The 17,157-nt window shown below is 36.5% G+C and overlaps 1 protein-coding gene across 2 annotated transcripts in view; it reads right to left on the reverse strand.

The window, feature by feature from the left end:
* The window catches only part of SLAIN2 (SLAIN motif family member 2), a 34,356-nt gene that overhangs the window by 5,482 nt on the left and 11,717 nt on the right, over window positions 1–17,157 (reverse strand). The window contains exons 3-7 of one of the 2 annotated variants that reach the window (XM_084286858.1): window positions 12,190–12,354; window positions 10,658–10,819; window positions 9,285–9,644; window positions 6,883–7,020; window positions 2,029–2,106 (exon numbers count right to left, since the gene is read on the reverse strand). In XM_084286858.1, the coding sequence (XP_084142984.1) occupies window positions 2,029–2,106; window positions 6,883–7,020; window positions 9,285–9,644; window positions 10,658–10,819; window positions 12,190–12,354 (903 nt within the window). The remainder of the gene's footprint in view (window positions 1–2,028; window positions 2,107–6,882; window positions 7,021–9,284; window positions 9,645–10,657; window positions 10,820–12,189; window positions 12,355–17,157) is intronic. The other variant, XM_084286859.1, reaches the window with a different exon arrangement.

Below are 17,157 nucleotides of genomic sequence, written 5' to 3' on the forward strand. Positions count from 1 at the left end.
ATAATTGCTCTGCATGTGAAATCTTTTTTCTTGGAACAGTTTTGGATATTTAATAAAACATGATTTGGCCTATTTGTAAGAGAGGATTAAAAAGAGTGAGGTACTGCCTTAGTCAAATCCATTTGATGTTGCATAGCCGTCTGCACTATTGAACTAGTAGATGTTTAATAGAAACATGTAAGGGTAGTGTTTAACAACACTACATCACTCCATCCCCTTAGAAACTAAACAACTAACTAGAACCAACTAAAAGTAAAACCTGTGGCAATAATACAAACTCAGTGGCACTGTGCAGTCACAACAGTTGGATTTCCCACCCTCTCATGATTCTGTCCTTGATTGCAGGCAGGGAGCAAGTGATCGCCACCTGACAAAGTTGGATGCTGTGAGGCTGCAATTATCTGGATTGCACCACAACTTGAAACCAGAATCAATTCAGGTGCAGCTGTTTAATAGTAACCATTGTTATGAAATGATTCAGACTGGTGACAAAATTGTTGCTCATAGTAATCTAGTCTTTTGAAAGTTGTTTCATTTCTGAATAATGCTTCAATAATCCCAAGAATCTCATGCTTAGATGAGAAACACAAAAATCAACATATCAAGGGCTATAAAACAGCAAATAGCTGAAAAGGCCATGTTGGGTCCTCATTTTCAGTGACTCATGACAAGCTGGAACATGTAACTGACAGTGGAGTGGGTTCTGTTCCTCCCTCTTTAAGGTATAATAAATTCTTGAAAATAGTATAAACTCAAAGACAAGTAAATTTATGTATATTTCAACAGCTCCAGACTGGGCCATCAACACTGTAAGTGTTCAAGATAACCAGCTGACAGCAAAGGCATGGCCAACTGGAAAGACAGCGCAAAAAGATTTGTGAAGGAATAGAGATGATGGTCATGTGCCAAAGCAGAACACTGAGACAAATTTTCTGCATTTGGTAAGAAATGTCATGAAGACAGTTAGAAACCTCCTATCAGCCATGTGAATCTGTTTCAAAGTCATGATACTTTGTTATTTCAGGGGAAGACAGGACAATAAGACTTTCTGCATGGAATGAAGTTGACTCCAAGAAATTAGCGTTATTAAAGCACTGAAAGGTTTTTTGTTATCCACCTTCAGTATGTGCATGAAGGATTCTCACTATTTTTAAGAGATTCTAACAATATATATATATTAAATGAATTGGTCCCAAATGAAGTATTTTTAAAATGAAATCATCTAAGCTAGTAATAGGCAACAGGATCAACTACATTTGAAACCAAACCCATGATCTTGCTTTTATATTGGCAGTGAAATTCAGGGATTGTCATATACGATGCTGCCAGCATTAATTACAAATGTTAAAACTTGTTAAAACTTGTCTAATTGAATCGTGTACTCTTCTCAAAAATAAGTCAACTTCAGCCATTAGCAAACTGGGATATTATATACAAAAGACTCCAATTCCTTAAGAGAACAAAAACAAAACACTAAATTATTGCATGTTGGGGATAATCATCCAGTTTTGAGAGCAAAAGAGAAGGCACAAGCACGTGTGCATGGGGGCACTAAACTAAAGTTGACATCATATGTTCAAGGATGAAGTTGCTAACATTTGTTTCCAGTGCAAAGTAAAGGATGATATTTTCATTTGCCTGAATATTGTTTCAGAATCAAAACAGATTTTTTACAAGTTGTTTTTTTTTTTTTACAACTTTGTGTTACAACAACAAAACAACCCCATCCGAATGTAGCCTCTGTGAATATGGATTCAGAAGTCTATTTTTCTAATCCAGATTTACTGATTAATGCTAAAAGTCACCAATCCTTGGATTTTATCCACAGAGTTTTTTCTTTCCCTACATGATCCAGGATGTATTTTTAATGTTTTGACCCAAAAGTTAGATACTTTGATACAGCAAGATCCACTAGTTAATCTTAACATGCAACTGCAACTTTATTAATCTAGAATGTGTGAGATTCAATGCAGGTGAACAGTTATCTGAGATTTGCTGGAGCTTGATAAGAGGCTGTAAGTTAATTACCTCCTTTTGTAGATGGAGTTTGAAGAAACTGTTTGGTTTTGAAGGCAGCACGAGGCAAATTTTTCTGCCTTTGCAGAGCTGTTGAAAGACAAGAAGTGTTATATTTGTCTAAGATAAGAAAACTAAATTTACTGGGAATTTCAGAGTGGCATCCACTTGTGAAGCATCAAGGAACAGAGTGAGTAAAACACTCAAAAAGCTGTTATGACTCTGGAAGTGATGCTTTGCTTTTAAATGGTGCTTGCTCTTAATGGCAAAGAGTTACAGAGGAGCGTGTCAGAAATTTTGCAGTGCAAAATGCGCAGATTCTGTAAGAGTAAAGCTTCTTGCAGGGCAAAAAGCCCAGAAAGGCCAAAAAAAATTAATAAAAAATAATAAAAAAAATACACCAAAGGGAGGACAAGCCACCTAGCAAACATGCTACAGCAATATGAGTGCAAGATTAGATTAAAAAAGATGAAAATTAAAGTGTCATACTTGATCTAGCAAGATTAAACTTTTCATTTTAAAGTAGTTTTCCAAAAACACCTAACACTATACGAAAACAGATCTTGTCATGAACGTGATTGTATCAAACAGCTATAGCAAACATAAGCCATTTGGAGAGATGTCTGCCATTTTTTTTATCTAACGGTGCACAAGAGAACTCAAACTTGAAGACATAAAACTGAGAATCAGCAGCTGCCAACATGTGGACAATGTGCCAAAATGCTTTCATTGCTGCTACATCCTGTCTTTTTTCTAGTAACGCTCAAGGTCCAATACTGCCTTGAAACATCCTCACTACCTACCAGTTACCAAGAGAGAAGCCAATGTTCCACGAGCCGCAGAATCTTGGCAAAGAGAGAACTATTACTGCCAGAAGGAATGCATCGATTCAGCGTATTTTCACTGCAGCACATTTAAGGAGGGAAAAAGGAAAGTAGTCAATGAAATAGAGCTGTGCCTACACAAAGGCTTGTTAAAATTATAATGTATGAAGAAATCACCTCTGCTCATCTCAGTGTACAGAGGTTTTTTTGCTTGTTTGTTTTGTTTTTTAACTGATTACACTAATAAGGCTTTTTTCTGTAGTGGAAGGGAAGAAGAGATAGGGGAACAGCTGTGCACGAAGACCCTAACCCAGAGCAAGGAAGCTCAGTACTCCCATCACCAACTGGTGAATAACGCTATAAAGAAGGCGGGAGAAGGAACACATAGAATCCTAGTAATGTTAATTAACTTTATTTTCTAAACTTGGTAGTTTATAATGATTGCCACCATCCTCCCTATCCTTCAGTCAATATTGCAAAAATTGCAATATTTTGTGAGCTATAAAAGAATTTCATTGTGTTTTACTTTCATTCTGAAAATCTGACTAAGTGATCTATTCATGTTGATCTTAATAACTAAAACCTGTCGTTTTCAACAAACAGCTAAAAGGAATAAACATGTCTATAAACATGATAAAATGCTGCCCGTGGCTATTAAGAAGAAAAAATCATTCAACTAACTAGAATCTAATGAAACAAAGCAAGAAGCAATAGCCAGCTCTCATTCAACTTCTGGCACTTGGTCTTGTCGTAAACTTTTTTTTTTAAGGCTTACCCATAAGCAGCCAATTAAACACAGTGAAATGTTTAAAAATGACACTTCCGAGACTTGTTTTCTTAAAGGAATTTAGTAAAGCTGACCACTGGCCTGGGTGTTTCTGTCCACAAGTATTCCGTAATACCATTTTTTACTGAATCAGTGTTTTTGTTCACCACACAAAATGAAGAACAGCTTCTTCCTTCAATATTTATGATCTTGAATTTAGTTTCTCCTGAAGTCATTCAACTGGATTTAAATATGGCACTAAGTTCCTTCCCCCGTCATTATTTACACTCCTTGCAAGTCAGAGATGCGGGATGATATGGAAAGAATTTAAAATATATATATATATAAAATTCCTTCCTTCTGAATGGAGACACCAGGAAAACCCTCAAAGGCTAAACAATTACGAGCACTACACCACCAAAAAGAACTTCAGGCAGGGCAGTTTGAGTAATGCTGTGGAAACATGCAGTTTGAGATAAGCATGGAGTGCATGTTCATCCACACTATTTGCTGCTCTTGAACTGCTCTGTATGCTATTACGTTACCTGTCACAAATGGTGCAAGCTGAATATACGTAGTTATGTTTATTTCTGATTAACTGAGCTGGAATACTTGGTTTCCTTAAAGCAATCACTTTCTTCTTTTGTTCTGAATATGCCAAGCAGCTGGATCTTGGCAGACAGATCACAGTGAGTTTACTAATAATTTGTACAATCTACAGTTTAGATCTCTGAAAAACCATTATTTTAAACTCTGCTTTAAGATTTCACATCCCTGTGTTAATAAGTGCTAGTTAGGTACAGAAGTATCATGAACACACAATCCGCAACAGAGCACGTAGCTCCTACATGGAAGCCACCTTTTAAGTTCGATAGCTTTGCACGATCTATGTGGTGTAGTACCTAAATGTGAGACTTCTGCAATCTGTAACACATTAAAGTCTAACAGATACCTATTCCTTGGAGAATGCAAACATTAACTTATCTTACAGTGTTTTAAGATGAAAAATATCAGCTTTCATATTCAAAAATCCTTTCTGCATAACAGCACGGTGAACCAGATGTAAAGGAAGATTCTAATAGTTAAAAACTAGTATGTAATTCACTCAGTCAATCCCTTTTCAAAGAGAATTTGGATTTTTCACTAAATCACAGCTAAAACTTGTAATACCAAATGTTTTCACCTTTTACAATTGTACATATCATCTTTCCTCTACTCTTTAATCATGCATATACAATTTGCCTACGTAACCGTAACAGGAATTGTTATACAGAAACTTACTGGATTCCTAACTCATTTTTGAGTGCCAGCAACCATAGCAAGTTCAGTTTTGCAGCCACAGCAAATGTGCAAGTAAATTATGAACAGCAGATCTTTGACAAAGAGAAAAGTAGTGACCTCAGGTGGCAAGCCAGCATCCTTGCAAAGGTAAGCTCATGCAAAACTAGCAGGTATGAAGAAGCTTTGAATCCCAAGACCCGGAAGTCATTGCCAAGGGAAAACAAAAAATTGCTGCAATTTAACAGTGCTTTGTGCAAGGTGACAAAATATAAAACCAATAAAACAAAAAGTATACAATAAAAAGACACAATTCTGTATTTTTTTTAATACAATGTACAATTTTGAGGAAATTTTTTTAATCCAGGCTAAGCAAAGATACTTACTCATTGACTTCATACACAAACCGTTTTACGATTGTCAATAGCAAGACTCTGACAAACATCTGTAAGAGCAGGGAAACTGTAAAAGCTAGAAATCTGCGCTTTATTAATGATACTTAACTTACATTGAAGTGTAAGTTGGTCTAGATTGGTTCATATCTGGGGAAAGATTCCCATAAAAAGCAAACAAATTTACCTAATAGTTTCCATGATTCTCAATCCATCCAGCAGTTGGAAAAAAAATTATGTATGTATAAAACATAAGTCACACACTCCTGCAATGAAGTAACTCAATTAATACTGAATATTGAGACTTCTGCTGTCTGATCTTTCCATAAAGTTTCACTATGAGGATACTTTTAATTTTGGAAATAGCTTTATGACCATCTAAGCTACCCTCTTTGCTTTCCCCTTCCAAGTTCGCTCAATTTTAAAACACCAAATACAACCTGTGCAGATTTGGCTATAGTATCACACACCTGGGACACACAACCCTTACATCCAGTCAGAGACACTGCAAAGATAGAAATCTTGTAGTCTTTGGCAAGATCGGTATTCCTTATTCAGTACTTAACTGTATTTGGTTGTATTAGTCCACTGTTTTGAAAGGACTAGTTAAACAGGCCAATTGGCACACCAGTATGCATTTACTGTTCAATAGGTAAAAATAAAATTAGTTTCATTCACAGATACTATCTTACATTACTTGCCAAATATTTAGATTACTGATGAACTTTCATAGTTCAAAGCTCTACAAATAATGATATTCATAAAGTGTTCTTCCTTTGAAAATGTCACACAGTCTTATTCATTTTGAAACTTGTTTTAAAATAAAATGGTCAGGAAACATTTAAACAACAGGAACTGTCAATATTGACATACAAAGAAGCACTGAATATTTAAGTTTCATTTGCTTTGGCTTCTTTAAGGTCACCATTGCTAGGAGCCTTGAGAGATTAGCAGCATTCTCATATTAGCAGTTCACTTTCAGACAAACTAGCAGGCACTAACCCAGCACTGGGCTAATTTGTTTCACAGGTTGCAGGTTTATCCAAACCTTTACTGAGAAACACTGCCACTTGAAAAAAAATAAAATCTGCATCTGAACACAGAATTGTCAGGTGACAGAACAGAAGAAGAAAAACTGCAAATGAGAGTTAAAATTGCATGAATGATTTCAGATCAGGTTTCACTAGTTAAAAATAGCAAAACCCAACCTAGATAAGTGTTTTGGTAGCCTGATACATTTTTGTGGTCTGAAAATAAATTTCAGCAGTATAAGGCATTATACCTTCTGTTAATCACAGAAAATAAATGGTTTCTGAAATGTCTAACACCACTATGTTTACACTCTTTATAGTGCTTTTGTATATGCTTTTAGGACAGTACAAATGATACTTTATATCTCTATAATTAGAGACCAAACATCCCTTGAATATATTCAGCACCTGATTTCTTTTATCAAAAAAAGAAATTTCCAGACAAATGTGATTAAAACCAAAATTAGCATTGCCAGTGTGGCATGCAGTGTTTCTCTGTGCCATGACACTGGAAAACAGCTCAGTACCACCACTCAATTCTAACATATACACTGGAATGGCACAAAAGTACTTACTGGCTGAGGCTTGAGGTTGAATGCGAGGTATTCCTCCATTTGGCACTTGGAAGTTTGAGTCACTTCTGCTGTTTTTCACAGACTCAGCTTGAATATTAGATGTCCTGGACAGGTTTGGAAGACTACGCCTTAGTTTTTCTGTATGAAACAACACAACGATATCATGATATGTAGTCAAATGCTGGACAAAGTCCAAGCTCTTAACCAATAGCTGAAACCAAAAATCTAAGTGACACAAACAGTTAGGTATATAAACTACAGTGCAATTTAAATGCCTATTTTGTTACATTATAGTTCTTTAGATGCGTCATATACAAAACATATACAAAACATTTATATAAAAAAAGGAAGAAGGAACAGTTCTCACTTGTGGTGAAAAGAAATCAGTCATGGCATGTTCTGAAGTCGAAGCATGTCTACATTAGAATTCCCTGGGTTTTGTTCTACCATTACAGCAATTCAACAGAGAAACCTAGCTTGCAGTTTGGCATACTTCCCAAAGTCTTCATCAATAAAGTTATAATATATTATGCTTGCCTGAAGATTAGAAACATACCGTAATTTATCACTCAACGTTTGGGACTACCCAGCCTCATAATAGCATATTATACAACAAATAACTGACACGCACTTGGAAAGAAACTGTCAACACACAACATTCAAAATTAAAGAAATATTATGCTTCTTCTTTCACATCTCATTTGACTGTCTGTTCAGCTAGTACTGGTTCTTTAAGGATCTTCTACAATTGGTACCACATGTCACAGAATACACAAAGATGCCATCAAATTTCTCCCAAGTCTAATGACGTTGTGCTATGTCCAACCCACGCAGAGCTGGGCTGATGACACAGGTCAGGACAGAGGAGTGCAGATGACAAGGCACGATGGACGGCCCACGGGCTGATGAAGGGGGGATGCGGGGAAGAAGTACTCTAACCATGCACAAGCACTAAAGATGAAAACAAAAGTATGCATCGTCATAGGCTGAATACTCCTACAGGTGTACTTTCTTCACTTAGAAGTTTGCACTGGTTTGCATTGCAGTTGGTGCATCTTGAACATCTAAACCTCCCTCTAACCAGTCTAGAGCAGAAAAAGAAAAAAATCCCAAACAACTTTTTTAGGCTGCTGGTCTATCAACTCTGAATATCCAAGCAACATCCAACAGTACAAAAAACACTCCAAGAGGGTTCCTTGGAAGTGTTTCAGAAACACGTGATCACGCTCTATTTTCATCCCTCTGATACGTAGGACGCCAGTTTTTGGTACCTTGCCTCTAATGGAATATTTTTCTTGTAGCTCATCTAGCATGCATTAAGACTTTCACAAAGCCCTAGAAAAGAACAGGAAAGGAATTCTCAACTAAGCTACAACATAGTTTACTAACTTTTGTGTTGACTGATTTCCTATATACCTAAAATTTTCTCAAGCTACTATTACTAGATGAGATTTCTGTCAGCCCTTCCAAAGATATTCTTAAGCAGCTAATTAAATTTGCAGGATCATCTTCCCCAAAAGCTCTAGCCAAGCACACTTAATTTCCTAATTAAAAATTTACTATTTCTTGTCAGTGGAATTCTGTAAATGGCATAGATCTCTGCTGTATCAGTGGGGAAAAAATAGAAAATAAACTGTTTACAAATATTTTCTACATCATCTTTACATCAGATACTCTACATCCAGCTTACCTTAAGGAGGCATAAATAAAGTGAATTCTTAGTATCTAGATTAATATTATTTCTGAATTGAAGACTTTATTTGCCAGATAATCACATTTCTTAAAATGGGAAAATGATTAGATAGATTAAGGTTAGGTATAGTCTAATTGTGTCATGTTTCCTGCAAGTTTTATTTTTCTTACGTGGCAGTTTGCACAGCTTTGAAATATTTAAAATATCTAACAAAGACAGTACTATTTTTAAGACCATGTTTATGCTCAAAATGCTCACAGTCCTACACTGTCAGAAGAAAGCATTCAGCTATCTCACAGGCTAAGGGCATGTATAAATTGCAATGTTACCCTTATCTTTGCAGTTACTCTCTCTGCGTTTTATCCCATCATGTGCAAGGCCTAAACCTCCTGGTGAATGATCATTTCCCTTGTGTTTTGCTTTATTTTAGTGCATTTTTCTGCCACAGATAGAATTAAGTCACCACAAAGCTTGATTACACTGAGTGACTGGATAACACCTAAAATACATGTAAATAGAAGCCTATCAACTCATCTGACTATTAAGAGTTACCCAGCAAAATTTAATCTTTGCTTGCTATGCTTTTTCTTAAACAACTCTGAGATTAAACCATGGTATTATGCAGGCATATAGTTGACCAAAATCCTTTACAGGAACCACACAACTACGTTAACTAATTGTGTAATGAATTTGAGACAGAACTTATTACCTTCACTTTTGACATTACTAGTCTGCAAATCTGTAGGATGGCCTTGAAGTGAAAGACGAGGTTGCTGTAAACGGCTAATCATAGGCTGGGGCGACACTCTACTGTACTCTATACTTCGAGCAGGCGATCGGGAACGAGGTGAGTTCCTTGGAGATTGTTTTGGTGATGGCCATGGAGAGCTACGAGGTGATGGTGAGAACCTGTTAACAGCAGGGTGCACCGCGTGATGCATGCCATCTTCTTCATCTTCCAAACTCTGTGCATCAAGCTCCTGATCACTGAGTGTGCCTCGCCTCGTGGAATTGCAAGAAGAACCAGAACTACGCCGTGAAGCAGTTGCTGCATACTCCTGCCGGAGGCCTGGCAACAATGAGAACATTGTTTACTTTTTGTCTGCCCACAAATAGTTCAGACTAGAGACAGCACATACAGATAACTGCCCAGAGCTCAAACTTACGTTGAGCTCATCTCCCCTCTTTTTATTTGAGACACAAAATTGATTCCAGATTAGTATCAAATGAAGTTATCTAATAGCCTATAATCTCTTGAAATAAGTAGGTGAGCTCATCCCCTTTCCTACTACAGCAACCATCAGTATAGTTTACTGTCTACTTGTTCATCTCCTCTCTCAGGCTGGAAACTCACAACACAGGACACATCTTAATTTTGGTATCAGGTAACATCCTAGAACAACTGCACTGAAAGGCTTCTTGCAATGTGTTAAGAAATGTAACAAAGCAGCTACATGACAAACTCCCCCTACAGAAAACAGAGTTCAGTTAGCCAGTGGCCTCCAAAGTTGTGTGCACACACCTCGAGGTTACAGAAGACAATCCACTGTAGTGAAGGAAAAAAATCATTTTTTGTAACATTAATAAATAAAATAATATTTTAATTAGTGTTTGCATCATCTTTATCCCATCATTTTGTAATGTATATTTTTGTCTACATTTTATAATGTACATAATATACGACTGTACGTGTATATAATTTATGAATTAATACATATATATGGGGGGTGCTCAAGAATTTTACTGATAGGGGTGTGCAATAAAAATGTTTGGAGACCACTGAGTTAGACAACCAAAATTACTACGACTTTCTACACTGTCAGAGAGACCAAGACAACAAAGACTCAAGTCAACCTTAAAAGAAAAGAAAAGAAAGAATTGTGAAAAATGCTACTGCATATGTCTTGCCATACTGACTTTACATTTCTTCTCAGGAGAGCTACATTTGTACATCCCTAGTAGAGTCTTAACCTATTTCTCATTCCTGCTAAGTAAGTCCTACTGCTCCTACTGCAGTTATTCAATTAAAAAAAATAAATAAATCAAATGCCTCACTTGGTTTTCAGGATGCAAAACACTTACTTTCTTCCTGCATTCGTGCTAAAATTTGCACATCTGTAACATCATTTAGCTTGTAATTAGATCCAATAGAGTCCTCATCCATCTCTGATGCACTTAATTCACTGTCCAAAGAGGACTGTGGACTTAATGGAGGATTCCTATCTGCTGAGCTTTTAAGGTGACCTATAGAAAGAAAATAGAGTAACAGGAGCTTTTTATTTTCATATAAAAAAAAACACATTGCAAATCCTGTTAAAAGAACCAACAACATGGGAACAGATTATGACTAACACATTGAGGCTAACAGACCGTTTGAAATACCTGACTGCAAATCTAGGCTGAAAATATAATTTACACAAACAGAATGAGTAATTTTATATAAAATCGTTGTAACAATGACAGAAGAAATTAATGACATATAATCTGGTCCATCTGTACCAAGTTTTTTAACTGCTGTGGAGTTTAAACAGCTTTTGCAGAAAGAGCAACTGCATACCTGTTTCATTTATGCTTCAAGTCTTGTCTCTGCAAACTACAGTATTAGACATAAGTTTGATTATTTGTATATCTTTCTTGTACAGCGAGGAATTGCTGAAATTGATTGTTTTGAATGCTTAAAATATAGCTTATCCAAAAATACTACTTGTTATAAGCACACACCTTTGCTAAACTGTAACATACATGAAAAACTCTTTCCCATTTGCTGCCTTCTGACTGACAGCCCATTTCCAGTTACATTCTCTCTCTGTCCTCAAGGCAAACACAGCACAAAATGCAGACCAGAGCTACACAGATTTAAGTAAAACTTGGGTAATGACGCTGCTGAGTGTATTGTAGGGCAGGCTTCTCTTTTTAAGTCCACAGCCAACTACGGATAGTTGGACTGTTAATGTAACGTTTTTTCGTTTTCCCTGCAAACTAACGTGACTTAAAGTAAATATAAGCCAATGTTCTGACTTCACCGTAGAGAGATGTTCCAGGCATCGATTTTTCTACTGCAAGGAAAGAGCCCATAGTGCAGAATAAAGGTAAAAAATGTTGCCAGAAGTTACTCTTTATCGTGATGCCTGTGAAGCTTCAAGGAATGACTTTAACTGAAATACATGCTTCTTTCTTAGATTACGTTATTCACATCTCAGAGGTACTGATGGATACCTGGCATACCAAATATTTCAGTGAATAAGTAATACCGTAATTGCAGAGACTACAACCACAAACATATAACATTTAAACATGTACTATGCAACTTATATTCCTGTCAACTGCAGGGCCAATTCTAGAAGTTCCTCAGAAGTGTGCTGGGACTCCACAGAAGCAACAGCAAGAGTTTTGATCTACCACTAATATGCATCCAAACATTTTAAACATATCTCACACCAAAAAGTCGGCAAAAATGCCTTTCCTAAAAGGTTTAAATACTGCATGATGCAAACTTCCTACAGAAAACCGACAGATTTTTAGTGTCTTCCAAAGGTTCCGTGCAAATATGATGTATTTGAGTGCTTGCTTTTGAAAGGAAGGGACCTCCCCTCTGCACAGACACATACACTTACCTGAGGTACCAGGAGGTATGAACTGTTTTACTAAAGCAGATTTCACTGGTGTTGAGGAGGGAGAGTTGAAACCACTGCTGTAGGGGCTACTAGTATTTGGACTATAGGAGCTGGCATAACTGACCGCACTGAAAGGGCTACTGTACAAATTCTGTCTCTTCAAAGCTGTATAAAAGAGGAAGAAAGTGACAAATTGTAAGAAGGGAACCATCAAAAAATTAGTATAATACTACGTAATATCTTCAGCATGATTTAATTGCTATACAATCCAAGAAGAGCAATTCTGTCATCAGGGAGTTTTTCCAACTGATTTCTAAGTCTCCTAGGTACAACTGTATTGCCTTTTCTTTTTTATCGTCTTTTTTTTTTAATTGCAATTTATTTAATTGTCTTTTCAAATACTTTCCTAGTAGAAACCAAATCTAGAATTGTTATACCTGCTCTCTTCTGTTCAACATGCTCAGCCTAGGGAAGGAAGAGGGAAGTGACTCAAAAGACAGCAGTAGCTAAGCTATCTCAGTGTACAGCCTATGCAATTACATGCAAACCAGAGCACACCATCAAGTATCAAGGGCTACAAAAAACATTCACTTTGTATTTAGTGATAAAGAGGCATCCCTTGATATAAGAGTATATGAAATACAGCTGCCTTGATTACAATCTGAATGAATATTTGATGCAACCCTGTGTACCAGCCTACCTTGGAAAATGACAAAAATGATGCTACGAGGACAGCAAGTGCCTACTGAAGAAACAAAGCCCTTAGCTTATAAAAATACTGACAGAGAAAGACTGCTCTTGGCTGCTGCTAAGGAGCCTACTGCATCACTGCAGTCATCTAGATGAAATCCGAACACGACTTCCACATATAAAGCCAAATAATAAAATAAAACTTCTGAGGCAGTTACCTTTGATTTTTCCTGTTTTAAAATTTCAATCAACCCCAAAAAACCTTGTTCTCATTCTCCCTAGGCTTCATCCCAGCCTTTGTCCAAGAACTGTAGCTTATCTCTGGGAGAGTATTAATATACACAGACAAAACTAAACCAGCCAGCATTCAAAGAATATCTCCTACAGTGGTCTTTTAGGGTGAAAGAACAATTAAGTTGTACATAAACTACATGGGAATGCAGCTAGTTCATGTCTAGTTCTCCAGAATTCAGAGACCTGTCCAGACCACACAGTACTTCAACAGCAACCCCGAGACTGGCACCAGGGAACCAGCAATACCACCTTTGAACTTCCCCAAAGCACATACTAAAAGAATAAAAAAAAAAAAAAAAAAAAAAAAAAGGTTAAGCATAGCAAATGCGTCTGCATCTCTGGATACCATGAACCTGCTGGGCACTCAGAAACAGAAAACGTGGTCAAATTTGTGTTACATAAGATCTGTAAGCGCTATTTGAATCTACCACTTAAAAAGGTTTTTCTGAAAGTCACCAGGACAACACAAGCCACATGGTGGTTATTCTTGTCTACTATTTTTCACTTTATTGAAGAATGTAACTAAAGGAATTAATCACTTGTTCAGTTCAGACAGTATTTTTCAAGTACAGGAGGATTACATAAGTGTCTACGCTGCCAGGTCTTTACCAGGTTAGACCAAATGGTCACTGCTTCAAATGCAACAATCCACACTAATGCTTCTTATAAGATCCACTTTCTATCTTTTTTTTTTTTTTAAATCGACTCTTTAACACTTCAGCCAAATGAAGTACTTAAAAGTGTGCCAAAAAGTTGGCTACCAATATGACATTTGTTTAGGCAGAAGTCATAATCACATTTTTGACAGTTTTGCATCTGGTGTGGTAAACTTCAAAAATCTCTTATCAAAATAGAGTACTTAATAGCTCTTTCAAATGGACTGTAGGATTATTCCCTTCTATCCACTTCTAATCCAGTTTCAATGCTCTGGGATTTTTCTACCCATGGACATAAACACTATATGCAATATAAGAGTCAAAACGGAATACTTTCCTCTACTACTGATCTTAAATATTGGTGCTAAAGTACTTTTAGATTAATTTTAACTGCTTGCAAAAAATTCCACTATGTCTCTGTTTCCATAGTCGCCCAGTTACAGTGTATGATTTGGATAGCTACTTAAATGAGTGTTTTGCTCAGAAATTTAGTTTTTATTTTAACATGACAGAAAATGGAACTTCGGGGGGGGGGGGGGGAGGAGGAAGTGGGAACCAAAGGAAATGTGGTCAGTTTTGGTAAAGTCAGTTTCTTCAGTGATGAAAGCATTTTATGCCAAGCTGATAACTGAATTGTACTTGAACAAAGAAGCAAGTACATCGCAAAATACTGAACTGAAAGCTAGAGATCAAAACTTCATGATGTATAAATCTAGATTAGATTAATTGTAGCTCACCTAGCTGATAGAACCTAAGCTTCAAGACATAATAATTTTGAAACTACGCATATATACTATAACATGACAAGAGGCTTCGCAGATGCGTGGCAATACACTCAGGCAGGTTTTAGGGGAAAAAAAAAAAAAAAAGCAGAAACTGAGCCCTTGCAAAGAAAAGTGTGACATTTCTGTAACTAAAAAAGGATATCAACTAGTGCAGTAACAGCTAGGCTACTGAGAGTAGCATATTTAAAAAAAAATATGTATTCCATTCTGCTATGTCAGACAACTTGACATTTATTTATTAAAAATTTTTATTTGGTGTAAGACCTATAATTTATTTGGACATTATAAAAAGCCAAATAGACTACAGTTGCATGAAACACTGCCTTCAGCAGCAAAGCCTGCTTCAGCTCCTCCTCCTGCTCCAGTCTTTGCGTGGTCACCACCTCCTCAGCTGGTCAATACAAGCCATGGATAGCAGAACGCAGCACAGGCAGAAAGAGCAGAAATTTAAGTTGATTTTACAGCAGATTCCTTAAACTGCACCTTCTGTAAAGAGCCTCTCTGGTGTCTAAATCAGTAAATATTAGTATTATTTTAGAGTGCACACAGACAGATGGAAGTTTTATATTCCACTTTTTAGATCTTTCACTCTAAGTCTTACAGGATACGTGCTAATTTCATCAATTAGGGAATCCAATGAATTTTAGCCAGCATTCTTAAGGTCCCTCCTGTTTATTTTGAGAATATCAGAAGGGAAACCTGGTTTTATTACAAAGCTCAATTAACAGAGCAGGTAATTACAAGCAGGCTGCATTCTGTTTGACTCTGATGAGAACTCCTTTGACAGCAAGTGCTTTTAGCATTCATGTAGGAACCCCAAAGTACCTATTCCAATTGAAACTTTGCTCTCACACCATAAAGAATAATTTTTCATCTCTTGTTGAAAAAGTTGGTTAAAAAAACTTAAAATATAAATATGAATAGTTCTTTATTTTGTATTTACTCAGCAGACAAGTATTTCAGAATATTAAATTTGGAAACAATTGTAGTACTGCATAACCTTTAAAACAGTCTCTTTATACATATTTACAATGACACAAAATATTTATCACATGCAGATTTCTTCCGATGAAAGAAAGCATTCTTCCATTACATATAGAAAAGTACTCCCTGGTACACGATGAAATTTTTGTGGCACAGCATTTTTCATGCTAGGCAAGTACGAACTACCTCCCTCAGCACTGTGTTCTTACCCAGGAATAAAAGCTCTATCCAAACCATTTTTCTGGTACAGAATTCCAACATGGATTTCTCTAATTTAGGAAGGCAGTAGTTTTACAGCTCAAAATATGGTCTTTCTCAGGATTGTCAGACAACATTAGTAAGATCAATTTTAACGTGAAAGTGATTTTATATTAAATGAAATATTACGTTAGAAAATATTACACATTAGCTTTCAAAACACCAGCAGACAGGGTTAACGATCAGCATTTTTACATTAATGTATATTTTCTTTCGTAACATTCACAAACAGCACGCAGCACCTAGTTTATTTTAGTCAACAGCTGGTTGAACTGGTCTTGAATCTCTTTATTGCTCTGAAATAGAGGAATAGAAAAATTTGTGTGCAGAAAACTGATGCCTAGGTAGTTCAGAAGACCTACTTTATGAATCAAGACCAACTTCTCCAAATGATAGAGATCTGAAACTTGTTTGTTATGATTAAGTGACAAATTTATTCTAGTAGTCACTGTGGTAATTCAAAACAATCATTAGGGAATTCCATCACTGAGACCAAGGTTAGGTAAATAATTGTTGGTTTTGAACAAGCTCAGTGCTTAACTAAAAAAAAAAAAAAAAAAATGTTTTCAGCACAGAAAACATTTACGTTTTTATACACAGCCACTACAGGCCATAGTGATTATGCATTTGATTTCAAATGTTTAAATAAATTACTTCTGCCTCAGTAAAAATTGCAACATGGCCAAAGTTACTCTTTTCTAGTTTTATACAATTGTGTCTTGTGGCATCTCTTCCAAAAGTTCTCCCTCCTGGGTATAGTGTTTCTGTGCTCCTGCAGTTGCTTTTTTCTTGTGCTTTACTTGTAAAACCCAACACCATTTTAGATCACCATGTGGTGGAAATGCTAGTTTCCAGCCAACATGAAACGCCCTCCTGCACTTTTGACCAGGGGCTTGAGGCATAGCTACGAGAAGTCTTTGCACCAGAATATGCCTTAAGGTTCACTCTAATCTGGACACTCTTCCAACACCAGTCAGGACTCTCTGCAACTGTAAACTTGAACTCAGAAGCAAAAAGGCATTGTGCATCTTGAGTTCTCAGTAACTGTTTGCTCACAGGAGCACGGAGCTGAAAGCTCCTGTTCCCTTCTTTATCACCACAAAATGGAAAAAGATTATAAGAAGAAAGAAGAAAAACTGGAATACAAGAGCACGTTTCAGACTGAGAAACAACAAAAAAGATTACATTAGAAAGATATAATAGGAGCTGACAAAGCCAAAATCATCAAGGCAAAAGAAACATCTACAAGGAATAGGGAGAGAAAGTAACAGCAGTATGAAAAGCCTTACCAATGGAAACTG

This window comes from Netta rufina (assembly GCF_964035555.1).
Source record: "Netta rufina genome assembly, chromosome: 4".
Lineage (NCBI taxonomy): Eukaryota > Metazoa > Chordata > Aves > Anseriformes > Anatidae > Netta > Netta rufina.